Below are 22,608 nucleotides of genomic sequence, written 5' to 3'. Positions count from 1 at the left end.
CGTATGTTAAATGAAAGAGATAATAAAAAAATAAACCTGAACAGAGCGTGAGAAGGAACCAAAAGCGAGAAGGCAGTGCGGAATGTTATGATGCAGCAGCGTGTGCGGTGCGGTGCGGTGCCCAGCGGCTCACAACCTTCGTAAGCCGCTCCAGGTGCTTCAAGACGCGCACGAAAACCTCCACCTTCCCCTATTGGCCTCGCTGGAGCCGAGGAAAGAGTGTTGTTTAACTTGCAGCCAGGTTTTTTTTTTTTGCAGGAATAACGAAGATAAATGAAGACACAATGGTGCACGGGGACAAGCTGCTGGTTACTGCTCGGCAAGCAGTTGTGCTCCCTCGTGATTTAGTGACGTCAGTATAAGTGCAGGCATGCTTCACCAACACCAAAAAGTATTAGAAGTGTGCTCAACCCCTCATCCTCGCTCGTGGTCTTTGCTCCTCTCTCATTTACCGCTGAGTAGCGCAGGCCGGGGGTCTGGATGTCTGAATCAGCGCTTTGCATGGATGCGTACACGGCAGGCTGCAGACTGGTGCGTATGCAGCTCTAACAAATGTTCAGGGCTATAAGTACAGACGGACAATAAACAACCATCGAGACATTGTACTACATTCCCAGCCGCCACCCGCGCCGATAGCACATGTTGTCCCAGGTTGCTAGCTGGGCCCCTCGCAGCGTAAACAGCTGCGTTTCGAGGGAACGAATGACACAGAAAAGCGCCCGCAATACGTATGTTTCGGAACATGACAGGTGGCCGTACTTAATTAAACCTCTCCGCGTTCTTTTCAGCCGATAAAGTTTATCCGGAACACAGAACACAACTTAATGAATTCGAGTAGTTTCACACAGCAGACTTAAATCTCCCGATCAATTTAAGCGTCCAGTCACTCAAATCTATCCGCACCTCGAAGCCTGCTGTCTCTGTATCTACATTGCCTACATGTTTTCGGAAAGAATTTATTTTTATTCAAGCGCATCGCGACTTAATTCTATTTTCCTGAGTGATTCGAATTATATCCATGTCGGTCGCAAGCTGGATACCACTTCGGCATACCACAGCGCCTCTCCCATCTATCGCTCCCTCGTAAACAGGAACGCATAATAACAGCCCCGCAGCGCAGTAAGGACGACGATAGGGCGGAATTTCGGCGCCGCCACTGCCACGAAGCGTGATGTCAACGCCACCGCCAGCACCAGCCAGCGCCTGACCCGGGCGTTAACCGCGCCATCTGCGGCCCTTATTTGCAGTGTACCGATTACGTGACGTCCGCGGCAGAGGCAGTTTCAACCCAAGATGGCCGCCGCCCGCCCCCCAGCGACAGCTGCGCATCGTGTGAAGTCAAGAGTGAAGCCAGCAGGCCTTCGAGCCTCTTTCCGTGCGGGGCTGCCGACCGAGTATCAGGTGGGGCACGCAGTGTGCCGCATTATACGCCGCTCAAGCGTCGCCTGACCTCGCCATCGTCCACAATGGCTGCGTGCGACGACATCGATCCAGAGCGGTCTTTATTGCACCGCATTTGATCTGAGGGAGCACGCCTGTGCGCCCACCTGCTGTTAACGACAGTCAGTAAGGTCTGCGCGTACCCAGCTCGTAGTCGGATAGAACTCAAGAACGAAGCGGCTTTTCCCCGTCAAAGAAACCCCTTCAGCCAATGGCGTCGGCTGGTTCACACGAACCTGCTAGCCTGACAATTAAGGGAGCGGCCTGACAATGCAGGTAGGAGACTATCCCCGACTTTGGAAGAAGGGGACAATCCCCTTTCAACTGCCACTCACTCCCTGCATTGTCACCCTAGCAGGTTCATGAGAACCGGCCGGCGCCACTGGCTGGAAGGGGGTCCTTTGACGGGAAAAATCCGCTTCGTTCTTGAGTTGTATCTGACTATAACGATACACTGCAGTCACCGCAGATTGTGTACACGGTGTACATACAAGCGTTCGCTGAGATGGTTCCGCGTAAGCGCGCACTGTACTTTTGAGGCACGATATCACAGTGGACTGCGAATTGAAAAAGAATGCATGTGTATGTGTAGGGTGATTCACTTCCAAATCAAAATGTGACCAAGCGAGATGGGTAAATAATGGCGCGAGAAACAATAAACGTGGAGAAACGTACAAGTAGGAACGAGAGCGGGAGGAAGGCGCGAAAATGCGCTGTCACCGAATCACGACGACACTTTGGTTCGACCAAGTCACATTTAAGGAGCGCCACCGTTAACGACGACATGGTTCCGTCGCTCGTCGTTCTTTGGCCAGCAGTCGGCTGCGAACGTTCTTCTGGCTGCTGTAATTTCCAGCGAATCTCGTCAGAAAATAAAATGTTGGTTGCGTCATATCACTGATGCATATCCTCTAGGAGTCGAAGCAGTATTTTTTTTCAATACTTGGCTACTGGTATAACCGCCGACCAGAAAAAGTAAAATGAAACATGAACTCTCTTTACGCATTATCGCTCAACTCCGTGCCGGGACATCTGTGGATGACCGATTGTTGTACTTATACAAAGTGCATTTAATCATGTACTGTGTGCCAGAACTCAGCGTCAAAACATGAATTAAAATGGGTTAAAATAGAAACGGCCGCCGCGGTGGCTCAGTGGTTATGGCGATCAACAGCTGACCCGAGAGACGGTGAGTTCAATCCCGGCCACGGCGGTCGAATTTCGATGGAGGCGAAATTCTAGACGCCCGTCTACTGTGCGATGTCAGCGCACGCTAAAGATCCCCAGGTGATCGAAATTTCCGGAGCCCTTCACTACGGCGTCCCTCGCAACCTGAGTCACTCTGAGACGTTAAACCTCCATAAACCATAATGTGGAAACGAGAAAGGGTATATGCCGCAATTGCATAAATTGTTCGTCTTTCAATTAGTGCCGGTGGTGCACCCCCCCCCCCCACCCCCCCCCCTGCTACAGAAGGCTGCACAGATTTCGCGACAGGAGACGGCCGTCAGTCTTCAAGTCGTTTCTGAAGGAAAAATAATTGTCCAGCAGGAGTAGAAACTCAGCCATCTTTTATTCCGGGTGAGTATGGTGAATCGCATTTCTTCATCGCCGAGATCATCGTGTTAGAGAAACTAAATTGAGTCAAGCGGAACATCAAAGGCTCTCGCTTTACGATATGCGGCTGCGCCCGCACAAAACCAATGTTCACCCATTTACAACCGGTTAAAAACAAAGAAGGCAGCAAAAATTTAGCTCAGCGAACTCTGACCACAAAAGGTGTCGTGTCTGGTGCCCCTCCAAATGGTTATTCAGCGCAGCCCCGAAATTGCGAGCAAATCAGACTAAATAACGCAACTGCAAGGCCAACAGGCCTCGAAACTCAGATGATGGTGATTAGACCAAGAGCCCAGCCTAATGCGGCGGCGCTTAAGGCAGCTCGCGGAAGCAAGCAACATCGGACGGAAGCACGTCCCTATCTCTAGCCTGGCTCGATCGTCACGGGAGCTTCCGATGAGGGCAAGATGGCTCGCGGCGCGTTTGCTTCTTAGCGCGCTCCGATCGCAACAAGCAACCCGCGCGAGTCGAAACAAATGAGCCATTCTTGCTTACAGGCTCGCACCCGGGCTACCTCGGCCCCGCCGTCATTGATAATTGAGCAGCGAGCCGATCCTGCCGCGCGTTTACCAAGTGGCCTGTAACGAACTTCATCAGCGTTCATCCTCCTCTGTTCTCCCCGCTCCCCATATTACTTTTTTAATTTTTGATATGAAGGCGTCGAGAGGAAGAATCAAACTGTGGCCAGAGCGCATGTGCTCGACATCAAATGTTCCTTGGTGCTGTCTTTATTTTTTTTTTTCAGATGCTGAGTCGTTAGTGCCCCCTGCGCATATTAGCGGAGGAGCAGCGATGCTGCATGAAATGGAAACGGCCCGAAATTTGCTTATATCTTATGCCCACTTTACTGAACTCTTATTTCATTGCTTCATATTCCCCGTTCGATACTATGCAAGGGGCGCCAAGACGCGTTGTTACGGCGCGGGCTTCTACGACTAAATAATAATAACGGGAGTGAACCCGCTGAGGAGGCAGAACAAAAAAAAAAGTGCGCGCGAATAATAAAAAAAATAAGAAAAAGAATGCAAGAGAACGAAACCACACATAGATGAGAGAGGGAGCTTGGCCCCGTAGTCGTTCTTATCTCAAAATTTCAGCAGGTTTTCGGGAATTAAAGAGGCTCAAGTCATTTGTTAGCGGCTCCTCTGCGCAAGAGCTCGCCGAGTTTGGCGCGCTGATAAACGGGTCGGTTCCTGATGACCTCTCCATTAGCTAGCGCTCTCTAAAGGCCCTGCGTCGACGGCTAGCGCTTGAGAACCCTTCGGGTGCGAGGCACTTCCCTGCTTCTTCTAACCCTTTCGTTTTCTCCTTTTTTTTCACAGCAGCGTGCTTCGTATTTTACCATTCTGATCTGCTGCCTTGTTCCGAAGCCTTTATTCGCCTGACCCTGCACTCAGTTTTTATGTTGTCTTTTTTGCGGCCCAGTACATAACGGCGCGATGAAAATTTGAGCGGGTTGAAAGAAACGTGTTGAAGTGTCGACGTTTCCTTTTTTTTTTTTTTGAGGCGTCAATCTAGAGGTTTTGCACAGTGCATATGTTTATCGTTTTATCTTTTTCTCACTCTCGTTCTCCTCTCGCCTCCGATATGTAAACGCATGCTCGGTAATGTAATTAATGTTTCAAGCTTTCGAAACGAGGGACGAGCTTTGCTGCAAGAAACGAAAAATTAAAAAAAAAAGGTTAAAGCGAAAGAGGGAATTTTTTTCCCCTCTCTTTAATATGGTATGCGTTAGCTATTGGCCAGACTAACGTTTGATAGAAATCTCGATAAAGTGAATTATGTTACGTCTCAACAGCCACTTTGGAAGTGAAACAAAAAAAAAAAGGGTAATTCGATAGTGATAACGTGCAGCTTACCAGATTAGTTAACGTTAAGTGAGCCGGCTGGCTTTTCACGCCACCTTTGTCAAGTGGATTAAAAGAGCTTATCATCTTTGCTTCAGACGTGTTTCTGGTCTGTGTAAAGAATGAAAAGCCCGGAGATTACATTCGGGGATATTCCTGAAGTGTATTTCACTCACGACGTAGAACCAGTTCCGTGTTCGCGCATGTCCGCCGATTGAGCGACTTTGTGATTCGGCTGCTGGTCCCGAGTACGCGGAATCGATGGCGGCCGTATTTCGGCGGAGACGGAATGCAACAACGCCCGTGTACTGAGCGATGTCAGCGCGCGTTAAGGAACCCCAGGTGGTCGAAGTTAATCCGGAGCCCTCCACTACGACGTCCCTCGTAGCCCGCGTGTCGCATCGGGACGTTAAACCTCACAATTAACGCAATGTTTTATGACGTCATATATCTAAGAATAATCGAAGCCATAGTCGACGCGGCGGTCTCCTGTGCCAACCATTGCTAGTTGTGATGGGTGAAAAACTACGCTGCCCATTTATGCAGTACGAGCTGCGCACGTGGAGTGTGCGCCCTGTACACGGTGAAAGGTGTCCGCTATCCTCACTCGGCGGTCACGCTCTACCACTACCCGCCACGTTTCGATGTATGGATAATCGATACAATGACGACCACTACTGATATTTCCCGGCGAATGCGAAGATTTCCTTCTGCCTTATTTAACATTTTTTTTTTTTAGGGATTCTTGGTTATATCGCATGTCATGCCCAACGAATTCGCGTCCTTTCACTACAGCGCAGTTTCGCGCCTCGCAGGTTCTTTCTTGGCGGCGTCAAATTAGTTGTTAAATGTAAGGGAAAGGGAAAACAAACGAACGCAGTAATTCAATGGCGACATTTATTGGCAAGCCTCGGCCGTATATTGCGGTACGTGCGCGTGTCAGACTTGTGGTTAGAGGTAGAAGTGAAGACGGGGGCCCATCTGCCGCTCGCGTTGATCCAATTATTCCCACACGAGCGCCTGTTCCAAAAACACGGAGGTCCCATGCGGCCGCCGCGTCCATGGCTGCCGACGCCCGGCGCGCTACACACGCGCGCACTCCAGATCACGGCTCACCGCGCCGCGAGATCGCAACGAGAGGGCAGCAGCATACGCTATCGCAAGCTCCGCGCACGTGCCACGTTTCCGAGATGGCAGCACTTGCGGCTGAGGCGGCGAGCTCAACTTTACCTCGGGGCAAACGGAAATATACAAAGAAAAAAGGATTCGGGGGGTGGGGGTCCGACAGCGCGCAGCTTTGGCGATGGTTACGAGGATTTCGCGCATGCGCGCAGCCCCGCTGCACAACTTGGGCAGAAGAACGTGCGCCGGTTGCGCCCGGAAATTAAAAAGAACAGTAAAGAACAGCGGATAGGGCCCTCTTTTGTCGCCGAGGCCCAGTCGGGCCACCTTTCTTTACCGCCTCTCGCTCATTCCCTCTGTCGTCAAAGAGCGATTAGTTCTGGGAGGGACCGGACAAAAGTCTGCCAAACCTTCCCACGAAAAAATTCTGCTCCCGTTTTCGCCACCGCGCGGCGTTTCACGCTTCGTCGCTTGACCCACGTGTCGCCGCGCGCCACCCAACGTTGCCGGCGTTATCGCCTGACGCGCCGCTTCTGCTGAATATCAAAAAAGGGCACCGAAGATGGCGCCAGCGATAGCGGCGCTGGATGGCGTCCACGATGTAAGTATATACCGCAGTACGCGCACGGGCCCGGACAACGAGCGCGTTGACGCGGCCATTCCGCGAGGCCTTTGTGGCGACCGGCGGCGTGCGGTGCATGTCCAACTCGCACCGCCGGCGGCCAGAGGTGCGCTCGCTCTATCGCTGGGACGCGATACGCGACTGCCCCTAATTCCTAGACACGCGGCGCCCCTGCAACTAGCCGGGTGCTCGCCCTGCATACACGCGAGTAGATGGGGGAAAACTGACGTGCGGCGTGTGTTTCTACGTTGCTGCTCGGTAAGAGTTGGGCGAAAAATCCGAGACTACTGCCCGTTCCCAACAAGAAAATTGCCTCGACCAATTCGTGCGTAATAGTGAATACCAGCACTATATCCTGACCAGCAAAACTCCACACGATCACCTTCTCTACACCTCGTGGCAGACGAAAAAATGGAGCTTTCGCTCCGAACGCTCGTTTTTAGCCGTGAGCTCAATCGGGCCGCGGCGCCTGTGCACAACTGGCCCGGACCGCACGCGGCGCGGGCCAAAAGCGCAGCCACAAGAGATTCGCACGGCACACTGACGGGGCAAACCTTCCGGAAACGCTCGTTCCTTCGGCGGCCCTTCGGGGGACGCGCAGGGCGCGAACGCCCGTGTCTCCGCGCGCGGTTGGCCGCCGCCGACTATTTTGGTGGCAATCGGCTCAAACTTCGCGGAATCGGAGTCAGCGGCTGCGCTCCCAAAAATGCGCGCGCAGAAAAGACTCAAATATTTACGTCTGGCGCGTGTTTTCTTACCAGGAACTCACGGGTAAACAGATTCCCGGGCCCGTGGTTCTCAATGACGCGGACAAAGCGTTATAAGCCTAGCTTTTTTGCCGCTGGCTCTGCTTTTGTCGTCCCCCTCTCTCCCCTCTCCGAGGCCAGTGCGCGGTTACGGTCACTGTACGCAGGCACGCCGAGCCACCAGCGCCGCGCACAACGCGGCTCGCTTATTTGCCGGCAGCGGCCGCTCTGCGCCCGGGCGTTTCGGACACGGCCGGGACAGCACAACGCGCCATCTCTTTCTTCCTGTCCCCGCCTCTTCTCTCGGTGAGATATGCGCGCCTCGCGCAGGATATGCAAACGGTCGTGTTCGCAGAATGCGCGCGCGGCCGGAGGGGAGTTCGCATCGAGACCAGGCCGCGCACAGCTTGCCCGGAGAACGGAGACCGCTTCGTGGAAGCCCCGCTGTCCCTGGTGGGGGCACGGGCTGTTCGATCCTGAGCTAGGAGTCCGATACGCGCTTCAGTCCTTCTGTTTCCAGTTCTTTTACCTCGATTCTAGAGTACGTTTTAGTTTTGCCCAACCGTCAACACCATTATGCTGAGAACTCGCGTCAAGGTAACCGAGATTGTACGGTCGAGTCTTCCGTTATACTCGTCATTATATGCGCGAAATTTGCAACACACGCGCTTTGAGAGAGATTGTAGTATACGCCTTGCTTAAAGCGATTATATATTTGATATTTTGTGTATAGTATAGCGAGCATTGTTATTTGAATTAGTATTTGCGTCTTTGTTCTCAAAGCATTCGAATCTTCGCTCGTAACAAGGCGTAGCACCCCGCAATGATCGAGCTCGAACAGATGGAATTCCCGTAGAAATGATAAACCATACTTTCATGTTTTCGCGTACACATAATGGACACAGTCGCTGGCGTAAAACTACGTCAAAGGTAGAATGCACACTTCATGTACCGAAGCAATGTCGAGTACTTGATTCGTGGATAACTAAAAGCGCCATAGTTTACCGGCTCAAAACGTTGTTCGCATGCTGTCATACATCCGTCTCATATACGTGAAAACGACTGATTAGAAAGTATGAAAGCTTCATTATCCATGCTCACGATATCGACGCTAAATTCAAGTGTCGGCCTTCGAATTTAACGTCCATATCACGAGTGTTCGCAACTGTGCGATAAGGCGCCAAGAGACCCGTCATGGCATCATCTACCGCATGCACGCAGTCACCTGCCAGTATTCCCTCATTCGCAACGAGTCCCTTTTTTTCAGTATCATCAGTCACTGACATTAAAACGTTCGTCAAAGAGTAAGTTCTGTTTACACTCCATTTCCGCCTCCTGTGCGCCCAAGTAACAGAAACAACTTGTCTCGCCCACCACGGCGTAGAGTGTGACAGCGTACACTGAGCAAATGATCCAATCAATACGCCTCATAAAATGACCTCAGTGAATGCGAACCTCACAAGGCCTCGAGCAAGGACCAATCCGTAGAAATAATATAAAATACGCTGCATAAAAAAAGCTTCTCTTTTTTTCTGTTCTTTTTTGGGTGAACCAAAAGCAGAACTAAAACTGAAAACAGGGCCCCGATAAGAAGTCACACAGAGCGCGGCTTAATCAGGCAATAATTGCGCTACTCATCCACGAGCAACTCATCGTTCATGTAAGACGCCAGAACCGTACGTTCGTCCATCCATAAGTTATCTTCAAAAATTATGCATTCTGTAGTTCCCTCACGTGTTCCTTTTGGAGCTGCCTGCACGTCAAGCCCGCGTGCGATAGGCTGCGCGCTCGGCGGTCAAGTGACGCAGTCGAATACCCGTCCCACCTCGTCCCCGATGTGTGTGCAGTTAGTATATTAAAAAAACAAGAGTGCCGAAGGAACGTCGAGAAGAGCGAGTTAGTAAGAGTGGTGCCTCCAGCCGTCGTCATAGGTGCAGAGTCCCATCACCTCCGGTAGAGAATGGTGCGCTGTGCAAGTATTACGCGCGCAAAAGCAGGGCGAACAGACGCGACTCTGCAGCACTCCGCACGCAAGGCGAATAAGAGGAAGGAGAGCGGCAGCCGACGCCTGGCGGCAACAAGTGCAACCCAAAGGGCTCTCTCTCTCTCTGCTTTTGAAAGCGAGACAAAAACACGCGTCTATTATCTATTACTGCACAGTTTAAACACTTTAAGCTTCATAATTGTGAAGCGGTTAGCATGTGACAGCCCCTTGAGTTGCAGTTGTCAGTCCGGCACGCGCAAGACAAGGGCACTTCGGGACAGAAGACACAGTCTTCCAGAATTTTCCCCCCTCGCTGCTCTGGCGACTGCAGCTGTGAATTACGTAATTATCTGCGGTAAAAAGCTGCACGCCATCAGACTGCGCCATTGAACAGGTTGTACAAAGAGCTAAGCCTATGCCAGATGATAAGTGAAGCGGCGATTGATGCGCATGCTTTCGGTGTCGCTTCTGTATGGTACTGAACGCCAAGCCCACTTATTGATGAGCACTGCCTTCCTTAGGAATGCGCAAGCCGTACCGGGTTCTGTAACGAACGTTACTCTGGTCTTGCAGTAATGGTTTTCATTCGCTGTACGGTCGATACTTTTAAGCTCTCACGTCTTGCTTGCGTCCTTGTTCCGAAATTATGTTTTGTAATACATGAAAATAACTTTTTTTTTGTAAATCGTCACGTTTCTCCGAATTTATCTGCAGCTCTTGAAGCGCCGAGTTGTCGCTGTTTTCTTTTTCACTTTTCTCTGCGCTAACAAATATCGTGAAACAAATGTGATGGGAAACATGTCTGCTTCCACTAGCATCTAGGCTAATTGGGCTGGACACCTCACGAGGCACTCCCTGTTTAAGGGTGCAGTCATGTAATAGCCGATTCCTAATCTTCTCCAATGGGAATCAGTGGTTGGTTTGCTGACGTTAGATTGCTTTCTGATGGTCGAAAACCATCCAGGCCACCTTATCAGATCATCGCAGCTATTAAACCAAACACAGCTTAAAAAAAAAAAAGATCATCGAAAGTCTTAATATTGAACCAAGAGCCAATTCTAGAATTAAAAAAAAGCGCCAAATTAAAAGGCATGCTCCACGTCCAGTTCCTGGGCAGCCGTGTAAGTAAACCCCGTGGACGGAGTACCCGTCAGCTGATGAAGGGTATGAAGATTGAACGCGATATTGCAGAAGGACCAAAATCTTTTCGGCATGCCGTGTCCTGTCGTTCAACCAACCAATGATTCTCCTTGGTCCCCCGCGAAACAGCGCCTCGGACGCGCTGTTGTCACGAAGTCCTCACTCACCGAGGGGCGGGGAGTAGACGGCAGTGGACTGCGAGTTGATGGTGGTCATTGCGACGTCGTAGTCAGCCTGCTGTTTGTCGGCCGACGACACCACGGGGCTGAAGGCCTGCTCGAAGGGGCCTCCCTGCGGTGGAGGCGCCGGCTGGGACGCCTGCGACGTCAGGTGGTGGTAGGGCGACCCGTTGCTCGTCGGCAGGTCCGCCATGCCGGCCTTCAGTTCGTCCTGTTTTGTCCACTTGGCCCACATCTGCGGGGGTCGCCAGACGATTCGCGTGCGTGTAAGCGCTCCGGCTGGAGCAAAAAGCGGCGGTGCGCAGCGCACTGCTACTGACTGTGCTGTAACCAAGCTAGGTTACGACAGTCTGTAATTATAGATTGTTAAACGATGGTGTCCTTCCGTTACTCCCGTATTTATTTTTCTTAAGCGCCATAACACGTTTACAGCGCTCGCGTCGAGGATTAGGGCGCGCGCTTTCCTGCAAGGCTTCAATGCAGTGACGGGATGTTTGGCCAAATGCGCGAAGCAAACGCTTGTCGTGGGAGGCTTCAACCCACCGCTGTCCTCAGGACACATGCACTCTTTTGCTACGTAAACACTGAAAAACACTAAAAAAAAAGAGCTTCCAGGAGGGAGCCCCTGTACGTTAGAGCGTACTGTTCAACTTATTGCTCTTAGGTCACCGAAATGTGTAGTAACGTCACGATTCTCTTGAAAGGTGCAAGGGTGAGGTGCGCAAATTCATGTGTACACGTCAGACTGTGCACACATGATTTTGCTGGCGCCGCCCACATTCACGCCCAGCAGCATCGCAGACGCCGTCACTCACTTCAGTGGGACCAAGATCGATTTCTGAGAAAACAGAGCTAGTTACTGTAACGCTAGGGGCAACTCATATAAAAGAGGGGTGCTTTCGGGACGTTGCTCGCCTCAGTCACATCACGCGCGAACTCTGCAGACGCGGTGAAGCTTGCTCTCTCTTCATTCTCACATACATAGCTTCGAATCCCCCCTTGTATGCGTACTCACGTTGGGACTCAGGTTGGAATAGATCTGCTCGCCGTTGTACTGCGCCCTGGAACGTTTAACTTCATCTTCGTGGATTCCGTGGTCACCGTTCATGTCTCGCGCCGAGTCGCCGTGCACTGCAAGAAAAGAAGGCATGCTCTATGTCAGGCATTCGGACGCTGTACCAATTAAATACGCTCGTTTAAGCGCTCAATTCTCTGCATGTCGGCACTTAGGAGAAAGATGATGCGGCTTGTCCCAGCCGAAACTAGTTTTAGCAAACTTATAAGGGAAACGGAAAAAAAGTGGCCTGTTTTCGACATCTTAAACCTGCATACGCGCAATGTAAATAATACTTTATGCCTCTGAGCGTTAAATTAATACCTCAAAGCCACCTGAATGAGTTAGACAGTCCTTAAAAATTATATATTTCACAATTTTAGGAAACGTATCCACCGCATTTCTTGCTTGTGTTTGTGAGCATTTTTAACGTTCTGACACTATATAGAATCTTATAGACTAAAGCGGTTTTGATATCACAGCTGTTGCCAATGTTTAGGAAAGATTGGTACAACAATATTCGTTGCGTAGGGCTACGAACTGCTACATTGTACCAACGAGTTTGGAAATCTACCCTCATAGTGTTAGTCAATACTGCAAAAGCCGATACGGAACTCGTCGGACAGGGCTCACTTCAGGAGCCCCAAGATAAAAAACAAGTTTTTTTTTTTTATTCTGCTCGACTATGAACGGGAAAGGAACTTTCCGACGAAAAACAGCTCTCGGGCGAGAACTCGCTCCTCAATCACTCCTCTCTGCGGTGATAATGTTCGTGCAAACGTTCCTTGCTCGGCTTTCGGTTTTCTCCCGGGAGCACGTGTTTCTCAAAAAGAAGGGGGAGAAGAGAACGAAATGCAAAAATCAAGTTGCAAAGAAAATAAAGGTACGAGAAACGATCAGAAGCAAAACAGAAGCTAATTTCAGGAAGCGAAAAAAAAATTCGTAGCGAGCGAAAAGAACGTAAGATACGGTGCCGCTAATGCATCCTACAAAATGCCGCGCGATATCGGCGACCCCCGCACATACGCGAGAGCGTGGCGCTGCAAAACGACGCCTGCTCGTGGGCGCGCGCACACCTAGCACGCACGAACAAGTGGCGGGCGAGTGGAAACAAAGGACGGCCCACCACGTGCATCTGCGCATGCGCATGTCTAATCAGCCCTCGAACAGGCGCTGGCGTTTACGCAGGCAAAGTGCACGCGGCTTGCGCGCGCGGCTCGCGAGTCGGGAAGTTGCGCCCCCTGGGAACCTGCGCCGGAACTATTGGCGGCCTCTGATAAGCACCGCGACCCCCGTCTGGCCTTCATTCTTTTCCACCAACGAACAGGCCCTTTCCTTCTTTTCCCCATCGTCCCGTCTTTCCTTTCACTTCTACGCATTTGTCTCCGCTTTTAACGTGCTAACCGAAGGCTTGTCTTTTCTCACTTTTTGTTTCGCTTCGTTTGCCGTTCGCTGCCACTTTTCTTTTTTGTTTCCCCCACCAGTTCATGCTGCTGTTCCAAGAGCACGCTGCAGCGTAAAGACCTCGTTTTCTCCCGCCTTGCTATCGTTTCTCCACTCGCGCTCTGTTCTCGGCGCGCACCCGTGTTCTTATTTGGGCGGAGCCGGGGGTTTTGATTGCACGTCGTATACGGAGACGCGCTGTTTTAAATCACTATAGATGACGTTCCCGCCGGCGCGGCTCTGAAAGTGAGCTCCCGCACGGGCCTGGTTTTGTCTCGGATTCCTTCTCCCGCGCGAATTCGCGAACGATCCCGGCGACTTTTACACAGGCGCGAACACACGCACACAAAAAGAATGCAACTGATCTTTACGCGGCTTCTGTGCAGATTTTTTCTGCTCCTCTTCATCCCCCCCCGACCTGTGCCTCAACCAGCAGTCCTTTTCCTTTCTCATTTCGACTTCTTCAAAGAGACTTCCGCCCTCGCTCTCTCTTCCGTGGTCCTGTTTCTCAAATCCGTATCTCAGGTGTTTCTTTTTGCTACCGCCATTGTTATCATTACAATCATTTATTCGGCCGGCGCACCCTGGGGAACGTCATTTCATTCCTGCAAGGCCGATCGCGCTGCCGGAGTGCGCCGAAGCCGCTGAAGCGCGGCGCAGTAAAAGCGCGCGCTGCGGCATTCATATCGCCCGCGCGCCGAGATCCAGATGAAGAGCGATCGACGTGCCAACGCGGCCGCGGACACCGGGCCGCTTGTTTTGCTACTTCGCTGCTCGTTCCGACCCCTATTTCGCGCGGATGCCGGAGAGCGCTTTGATTCGAAATGGAATTGGAGAGGGAAGCTCTTTGCGCGCGCCCGGCGTTTTCCATTATTTCGGCCCAACTGGGCTCTGCTCTCGCGCGTTTTGTTCGCTTTACTTCCAGCCATGGCGCAGATAGCAGAAATTTGCACCGGAAGGAGCCAGGCGAATAAGGGGTGCCCTGCGACTTTTACAATCGCGGCGTCCCATAAGCTAACTCGCTATACCTTCTTTGTGAGGCAGCAAATCTTGCTTCTCAGCTAAGAAACCCGGTCGGCTGGGTAATATGCTTGTGTCATGCGAGACAGCACTTCTTTTTTTTTTTTTGCTCGTTCTGTCTCGACATAAAAAGAACATTTCGCAGTCGAGAGCAATTTCATGAGCGCTACGCTCTCTGCCGGGCACTAACACGCCAAGGCGATCGCATTTTTTTAAGACTGGCCAACACTTCGCGGCCGGAAGCGCATATTTTGCACCGGCTAGCACAGGTCCATCTTGATGGCGCGATTACTGTGGAAACGTCGCCGCTACACCACCGAACTGATCGCCAGTGCATCCTGTGCCTTCTCGTTGAGCACGGTTCGTCGGAGCTTCAGCCTATAGATCTCCAGCGCGCGAGGGACATGACTCGCCGAATAACAATTACACGAACGTTACGCCAGGAGCTCGCGGGTGGCAGAAACGGGACCCGAACGAAGAAGGGGAAAGAGGTAAATTCCGGCCCCCCCGGGTCAGGAGCCTGCTCCGCGGCTCGAGATGCGAGCGCACAGTCCGCCTCGCCGGGTCCTTGAAGACGAGCGCGATCCCCCTTCGGCGCGGCCTGATGTCGCGCAAATAGCAGCCGCTCGCAGGGCACAAAGCGGCCGCGTTGTCGAGCTGCACACTCCGGCTGCCGAGGGGGACGAAGGAGAGCGGGGAGGGGGCTGTTTTAGTCGCACGCGGTTTGTGAAAGGGCGCGCTGATGCCCGCGCGGGAGAAGGAGCGCCGCGCCCGTGTGTACGCGCCGGCTTCGCGTGGCGAGAGGGTGGCGGGGGGAGAAGACGTTAATTCCGAGGCGAGACCTCGGATGAACACCTTCGAGGAAGGGGCTCCCACCGGGAGTGGCGCCCCGAAGGAACGACCAAGACGAAGAAGGATCGGAGAGGCATCTTTGCCACACACTCTCGCAGGGGGCTCTCTTCTTTCGCCGCGGCTCGCGCGCCGTCCCCCTCGCACACCGGCGCCAGGACGGAGCGAACTTGCAGCGTCGTTCCTCCGCTGTCACTTCACTGCTGCCGGAAGGTAACCTAAACTTCGGAGTAGTGCTGCCTGTCCCGCGACCGGGCAAAGACTCACGTGTGTAACAGTGTCAGCTGGCCCCTTGCGATGGGAATGCTGCCACCTGCCCGATGAAATGTGCGGTTCACACGAAGCAGCATCGATATACGTTCTCCACAGTTAACTGCGCAAGATGGGCTGCTCACTCTGGAGCCCCAACCCCGACTACTGGGTGCACGTGGTACTGCGCCGATTTCCCTGCCTTTTCCGCCCCCGTCCTACATCGCATGGCCGAAGAGGAGTCGTCGACTGCTGACCCGACGCATCGTGTGCTCCGACGCAGATATTGCGTCGACCGCGTGAAGAGGGCGGGGACGCCCCACACATTGGCGCGATCGCTCGAGGCGTTATGACTGCACTGCGCTCTGGCGCCGGCCCCTTCGAGCGGGACAGAAGGCGACGGGGGGCAACGCCTCACCGGCTTTCTCCCACGCCCGGTCCGATACGCAAGAAGGGGACGCGGTATACGGCCCGCCGAAAGCGTGACGGCAGCCAGACAGGGCAGCGCACGCAGGTTTGATTGCACGCGCGGCGACTCCCGCGGCGTGCAGCTCCCGAACAGCGGCAGCAGGGCCAGCATGCACGCGGCGCTCGGGCCTTATCGCCCCGCTATGACGCGACCCGCCGCTTCGAATTGGGCCAATTTCGCGCCTGTCTGAGCACGCCGGACGAGCGCGCCCGCGCAGTCATCGTTCTTCGCAGCGTCTCCCTATACTCGGGTGTTTCTCCGGCCGTGCATTATTACTCTTCGATGATTAGCGGAGTTTCGCATGGCGAGCGGGGGCACTGTATGTGAGCCGCGTTGGAAGCACGCTGCCTAATGTGAACGCCGGTCGCGCCAGCCCAACGTAAGCTATACACCGGCTGCGCCTTCCTCTTGCGTCAACCACTGAATTTCTGATGAGAAACGCAGGGGACGCATTCACCCTGCCAGGCGTCTCGCAACTCATCCCCCGTAAACAGCAGGGAACGGAGAACGCTCCCGCGTCCTAATTCCAACGACGCAAACTGGGATGTCTGGCATGTTCACGCACGACACCATAGTCGACACGTTAGTGCAGGAGCACACCACGGCGACAAGCCTGAAGTGAGAAAGGCGCACGTGCGATGGAGCATGCGTAGCTTACTTTTGCCCTCAACTGACATGTTTCTAACACGGCTCCTTCAGAGCTGATTGTTTCGAATGACTTCCTCTTCGACATGCATGACGGGGCTTCATTGCTGACGGAGACACTGTCCGTCGTTCCCGTCGTGGGAACGTGATAAAATGTGAGTTTGCCCGATATTTTTCCACGTTCCCGACCACCTCTGTGAATGCATCATGAAACCTGGTATTTTTCTTTCTTTGTAATTGAAAATGGGATGACAGTATCCGTATGAGCGCTTGTCGTAAGATTGGAATAATGCAACCAGCATTTGAGCGTCAAATGCAGTTTGAACTCACGAATAACGTGCGGGTATGAGCAATATACTAAAAGGAACTCTTAACGCTCAAAAAACAAATTTAGCTCTACCACTGCATCGAACTTGAAAACACATCGAACGTTTTATGCGTGTCGAAGAACGGGATTAGCAATACGCGTATCACTTATAGGTGGGAAGTAATCACTGAGTACGAAATTCTACGCTTTCATCTCTCACTTAAACATTAGTATGCTGTTTTAATATCGTGGTTGCACAGAGAATGGCGAGTCATTTCACTCCTTCCGTCGTGTTGCCGTCGCAAATCGCGTCAGGCCACGAAATAACGCTGCAGTCGCATTAACCGTCGACACTCATCGAAGGGGGACCGCCACATGCACGCTCCTCTTCCACGGCCCGCATCCGGCGCGCGGGCGGGCTCGCGTAATCTCCAGCGCCCCAACTGCGTACACACAAGAGAAGTGAGGGAGCGGTGGCCACTGAGCTGCTCGCAATGGCCTGTTCGCGGAGGCTTAGAGGTCGGCCTAGGGCTCGCCTTTATCGCGCTCTGCGATGCTACCGGCTGCTGCTGCATCCGCCGCTGGTGGCGGCGGTCGAATTAGCGGCTCGCGCGATTAATCTCTGAACCCCCCCCCCCCCCGTTCTCCTTTCCCGAGCGTCCGATTTGTCACGTGACAACAGCGTCGTCGTCGTTTTGCTTGACAAGGGCTTCGCTCCTCCGTCTCGCCGGCCTGCCACCCTGCTTCGCCGACCCTCGAACACCGCCGCGGGGAGATTACGCGGGGCGATGCGCTTCGCGCGCCCGTCGCGTCGTGACCGTAGAGAGGAAACGGGAGCGGGATTAAGTCGCCTCCAGGGATCTGTGATTCAATCTTTTTGGCCGAGGCGATCGGGGGGCGTCTTGGCGCCAGGGCTCCGCGGGGTCGCTGCCTCGATGCTGGATAAGGAGCGATGAATCTCGAGCTATAGGAAATCCTGGCGAAGCGTGCCGTCGACGCGAGCAGGGATGGAAAACAAAATTGCGGGGGAAAAAATGGCTCGAAAAATTACGGCGGAGCGTTTACCACTTGTGTAAGGCATTGGAGTCGTTGCCTAGAAACGTACAAAAATTAATGAAGACGTGGTACCAACTATGCCAACCACAGGAATGTTGGCACGCAAAACGAAACAAAAGGCTGCTTTAACAAACTAGGCAAATGGCGCAATTTGCGGAACCGGAGGAAATTCCAATTTTCCAACGGCCAAAACGAAAGGTTGTGCTTGATGCAAGTGTGTAACTAAAGCCGAAGAGAAACGGACCCCGAATTTCGTGGCCCGTTTGTTATGCTTTCTGTCGACCTGCGATAACGCACCACTTTCGACGAATGTTTCTAGGCAGGGACAGAATGTTATTAGTGGTTTATTTAATCAAATAAAAATGCAAATAAAAGATGGTGCTCGCCGCGGCATCTGCCGTCGAAACCGGAAGCACCTGAGCTGCGGCTAGCGTGAGAAAGAGGACAGGGAGAGGACAGTGGGGGAGAAATGAAGAGGGTAGCGATAGGCAGAAAGGATAGGAGGGAGGGAATAGTCTCCCCCCCCCCCCCCCATGTGGCGTCTTTGTTAACTTCACTGAAACCTGGAAATCTGCCTTCTGAAGCTGTTTTAGAACCGTTTTTGACTAAAGTAACCGAAAAGATTTGTTTCTTAGCAGTGCAACGGAGTACTCATCATCATGTTTAGGAAATTGCGCTTGGTGGAGCATACGTCGAACATGAGTCTGATTACCACTGAAAGCAACTCAGGCGCAGCCATGGGGCTACAATGAAGAAATACTTTGGTGTTTACTAAACTGCCACATTTCTGTCTGGATGAAAGAAGCGTGGAATGAACGCGACGCTCTTTAAAGCTGACCAGATAAGAGCTCGCTGTATACATCCCAAACACGCCACGTTGATGAAGCTCGAAGACAAATTCCGCAATACAGGACGCTCCAGGACTGATAAAAATGATCCACTCATGTAGGCCACGAGAAAAGATCGTCGCCCGGCCGGATACCAGCATCTCTGTTGGTGGATATTTTTAAACTACCTGCTGCCAGCGGAGAGAAGCCGTTAATTATCTGCGTCCGAGCAGCCTTCCGCCTGCCGCGCTGGGAAAGCTACCGGCTCCTGCATCAACAGCGGCGCGGAGAGGGAGAGCCGTGACTGCAAAACGTGACGCGCGGAGAGCCAAGAGGGTTGGAGAAGGAGAAAATGGAGTATCGCGTGATCAGGGCGGCTGAAATATTAACCGGCTGTCGGCGCAAAAAAAAGCTGCCAGTGCAAACGTGGTCAGGATCACTAACATTTGCCTGCAGAAATGGTATCAGCGGCGTTCGGAGGAGGAGCGCGGGAGGCGGCGCCCCCTTTCGACCGCGCGCGGGGAGAGACGGCGGCGAAGGAGCGACAGCCGCAGATACGGGGACGTGACAAGCGGACAGCACGTGTTTGGAGCTCGTCACCGGAGGAGAGAGGCGCGCACATGTCGCCCGTCTTGCGGCCCCGCCGCCGATGCTGGCGTCTCAGATGGCGCCCGCTCAAAGGCGAAGCCGCCGGCCCAGCCGTAGCGCCGCGCCACAAGGCGACCCATTGTGCGCGCGCCGAGTGGCGGCGTCGCGAGCCCCGGGAGATGCGGCCGCGCGATAGGCGTCGTCGCCCTTCGCTCGCGCCGCCGCCTGGTCGGCCGGAAAGCGGCCCCTTCTTCGAAGCAAGGGTTGCTCCCCGGCCCCCGTCGTCGAGACACCGAGGCTCTTCTTCCCCGTTGTCTCTGCTGTTGACCGCTGCTGGCTGACCTTGGAGTCCCGACCTTAAGCCACGCCGCGGTAGCCACAGGACAGTTCAGGTTCCGCCCGGTAACGGGGGCGTACACGCCGTTGCACGCCAGACGACGTGGAGCAGACGCCTAGGTGGCGGCGTAGTGTCCGAACCCGCTCGGTGCTGAAGCCACCCCCTCGAAGCCAAGCGGCGTAGGATTCCTCTTCTGGGAGCGTGGCAGTGGAAAATTTGTGCCTGCGGTCGTTTCGCTTTCAGAAGCGGTGAGCGCGGTTGAGATTAGAACACCTGTAAGCCTAAAATGAAGGAATACGAGGTAGTTTTCATGCTCAATGCCAATGAACCTGGTCTTCGCCATTAAGCCGTACGTGCAAAGTGGCACATAATACTGGGCTCATCGATGACTCAAGGCCGTACGGCCTGTTCTGGTGATATTTTGCCGCGCCAGGCAACATGGTGTGATAAATGAAACCCCCAAGCCCGAAGCTTCTTGATGGAAAGAAAGGATAAAAAAAAAACACCTAATCGAAAACGCTGTGCGCGTTCGCCCGCACCGCCTCTGTAGCCTACAGCCGCGCAAAATTAGGCGAGCAGGCGTCGCCGCAGCCCCCGAAACAACAAGGCCGACACATGTAGCGTCGCACCGGCGGCGTCCCCATTGTGTACGCCATGTACGTCCCTCGTCCCGAGAGTCGTCGTCCGTAATTGCGGACTCCGCGCGATCACGCCGGACATGGTACCATGATTACCGCGCATTACCAAACCCGGGCACACGACCGAGCGCCGCGCACTTTGCGAGAGCCACTCGATCCCGCCGCGCTGCCCTTGCGTAAGTGGCACAGAAGCGGGGAGAGCCAGCGCTCGGGTCGCGTTGGGAGAGCGCGGGGGGGGGGGGGGGGGGGGGGGGGGGGGGCGGCCGCAGGGACGAAAAAGCAAAACGCTGCAAAGCCGCCAGGAGGCTGAGTGGCAGCGAAATAGAGAGAGCGAGCGTGTGGCAGTGCTCCTTGATATTCTGTTCCTGACGTATACGAATGAGCCCGCTATGAATGTGCCGGCGAGGCCGGACGCGTTACTTTATTATTGGCGCGCGGGGGCGGAGATGGGTGAGGGCAGCAGGCTGGCGCCCTTGTTTGGACAGCGCCTGCCCGGTGGCCGAGGAGAGCGGCGGCCACGTTGTATATTAATAGGCGTCTTGAGCGAGCGACGATAAATGGCGCTGTGGCTCAGTGCGTCCGCCTCCGTAGAGGGGGGGGGACGCCTGCGCGCGGAGAAAAATGAGCGCGCCGTCGACCCAGGCAGATTTCTCCTTCCGGACCGGACGGCCGATCGTCGAGGAGGCCCCGCACCCCCTTCACCTCCGAGCGGCTTCGTGCGTGTCCCTCTCGCCCGCTATTTGTGGTCTCGCTATTGGTCGGCCGTGTTTGTGCGACACTTAGCCGCTAACGACCGCAATACCGTATAGCGGCACTCGACGCGGCCGATCGAGGTCGCTCTCTCCCGACCGGCCACCTCCTCTAACGGGACACGCGTATACGCCAGAGAGCGTGACAGTCTCTGCTGCACCGCCACGCTCGCGCCACTTATTTGCGCATCCCATCAGTGCGAGCCTTGCGTGGTTGCGTGGTGAGTCTACTGTGTAGTTGGGGCAATGGTTCGCGTACGATGCGGAACATCGGTGTTCTGGTCGTCGTCCAATGACACGCATGCGCAGATATTAAGGGAAACATTTCTACCTGCCCCGGGTAGAAAAGGCGAGAAGCCACACGGGGTGAGAAATCTGCATTTAAACCCACTTTCACCTGAAATGTATCCTTGCTACTTACTGACGGCGTTTTCGGTTATTCGTTTGTTAGCAGCGTTGTGCGTTCCCCTCCGAGAGGTGCGCGTCAAGAATGCACCCGAAGCGCCGGCGGCCTTCTGCGCGGCAGCGCGAAAATGCTCCCAGCGGTCGCCCTCTCGTTTGCCGAAAGGGAATCCGCGGTCGGCGGCACTTTTGAAGACTACCCCCCTCTCTCCCGCTTGCTTCCCGCCAGCGGAAGCGGAAGTGAGAAGGGGAGGTTGGGGGGGGGGGGGGGGGGGGGGGGACGTGGTGCTCGAGGTCAGGGGCGCGTTGATTATCTAGCCCTCGGCTTCCACACTGTGTGTATTGGTGTAGGGACGCCACGTGCTGAGACAACCGCTGTCGTGTACTCTGCTGCTTTCAGGTGAACTGCGACCCGGAGACGCATGCGCTGCCTTTGGTCTCGTGTTCGTGAAAGCAGAGGGGCGCAACACACGCTCAGGTGCTTTCACAGCGTTACTATTTAGGGTACCTCGCCCGCGCAGATTGTGGTAACGTCTTTTTTTCATAGGTCATGCGTAAACACGCGAGCTGGTGCCCCGGAGCGTGTTTAGTCGCAAGTTGTGATCCGAGGTTTCTTACTTGCATTGTGCCGGCGCTCAGTGCGCGGGCGAGGACACACTGCATTAAATGAAGCCACAAGCTAGCACCGTTGCTTCAACACGGAGGAGTACATAATCAAAGACGCCTTATGCTTCCTCTTTGCCTCCTCACAGAGCCACAATGCTCTTTGTCCCAGCGACTGCCAGCAGTGGGATTTTTACAGCGGAAGCTCTACTCCTCCCATGCAAAACCCCAAGGACATTTTTCGCTCCGAAGAATGACTTTCAAGCGGCGGAGAGAAGGGTGTGGCTGTGACGTCACACTTTGTGACTCGCCGCGCGGAGCCGGCGGCGTTCGCTGCCTTCGCAACTGCGTTGAACGAGATTCAACGCTCGCCTCGCAGTTTGAACCAAAGGGCTTGCCGTCCATTCGATGAGATAATGAAAAGCCGGAAGCGTTGCTTGACGTTCGCAGAACTACTTCACAGACCACAAGACAGCCTTCTCTTTAATCAAGCAACAGCAAGCCAAGTCGTTGATGTGTAGTAAAGTTAAACCACAGCAAACCGCTTCTGATCATGCCGAACCGAGCTTCCGCTCTGTGAACTACAGGTTCAGCCGCGTCGAACCCCAGTCAATCCTTGTTGAACCCCAGCTCAAGTGCGACAGTGCCGTCCAAAAGCAGCACGCGATCATGGCC

At 53.9% G+C, this 22,608-nt stretch overlaps 1 protein-coding gene across 1 annotated transcript in view; it reads right to left on the bottom strand.

Annotated features, from left to right (window-relative positions):
* Window positions 1-22,608, bottom strand: part of LOC144114797 (uncharacterized) — a gene marked incomplete in the record, with an annotated part of 203,632 nt that overhangs the window by 12,701 nt on the left and 168,323 nt on the right. The window contains 2 exon segments of the mRNA XM_077648759.1: window positions 10,686-10,932; window positions 11,713-11,828. Of these exon segments, the coding sequence (XP_077504885.1) occupies window positions 10,686-10,932; window positions 11,713-11,828 (363 nt within the window).

Source organism: Amblyomma americanum, chromosome 1, assembly GCF_052857255.1.
Source record: "Amblyomma americanum isolate KBUSLIRL-KWMA chromosome 1, ASM5285725v1, whole genome shotgun sequence".
NCBI lineage: Eukaryota > Metazoa > Arthropoda > Arachnida > Ixodida > Ixodidae > Amblyomma > Amblyomma americanum.
This window is presented reverse-complemented; position numbering and strand designations above follow the sequence as displayed.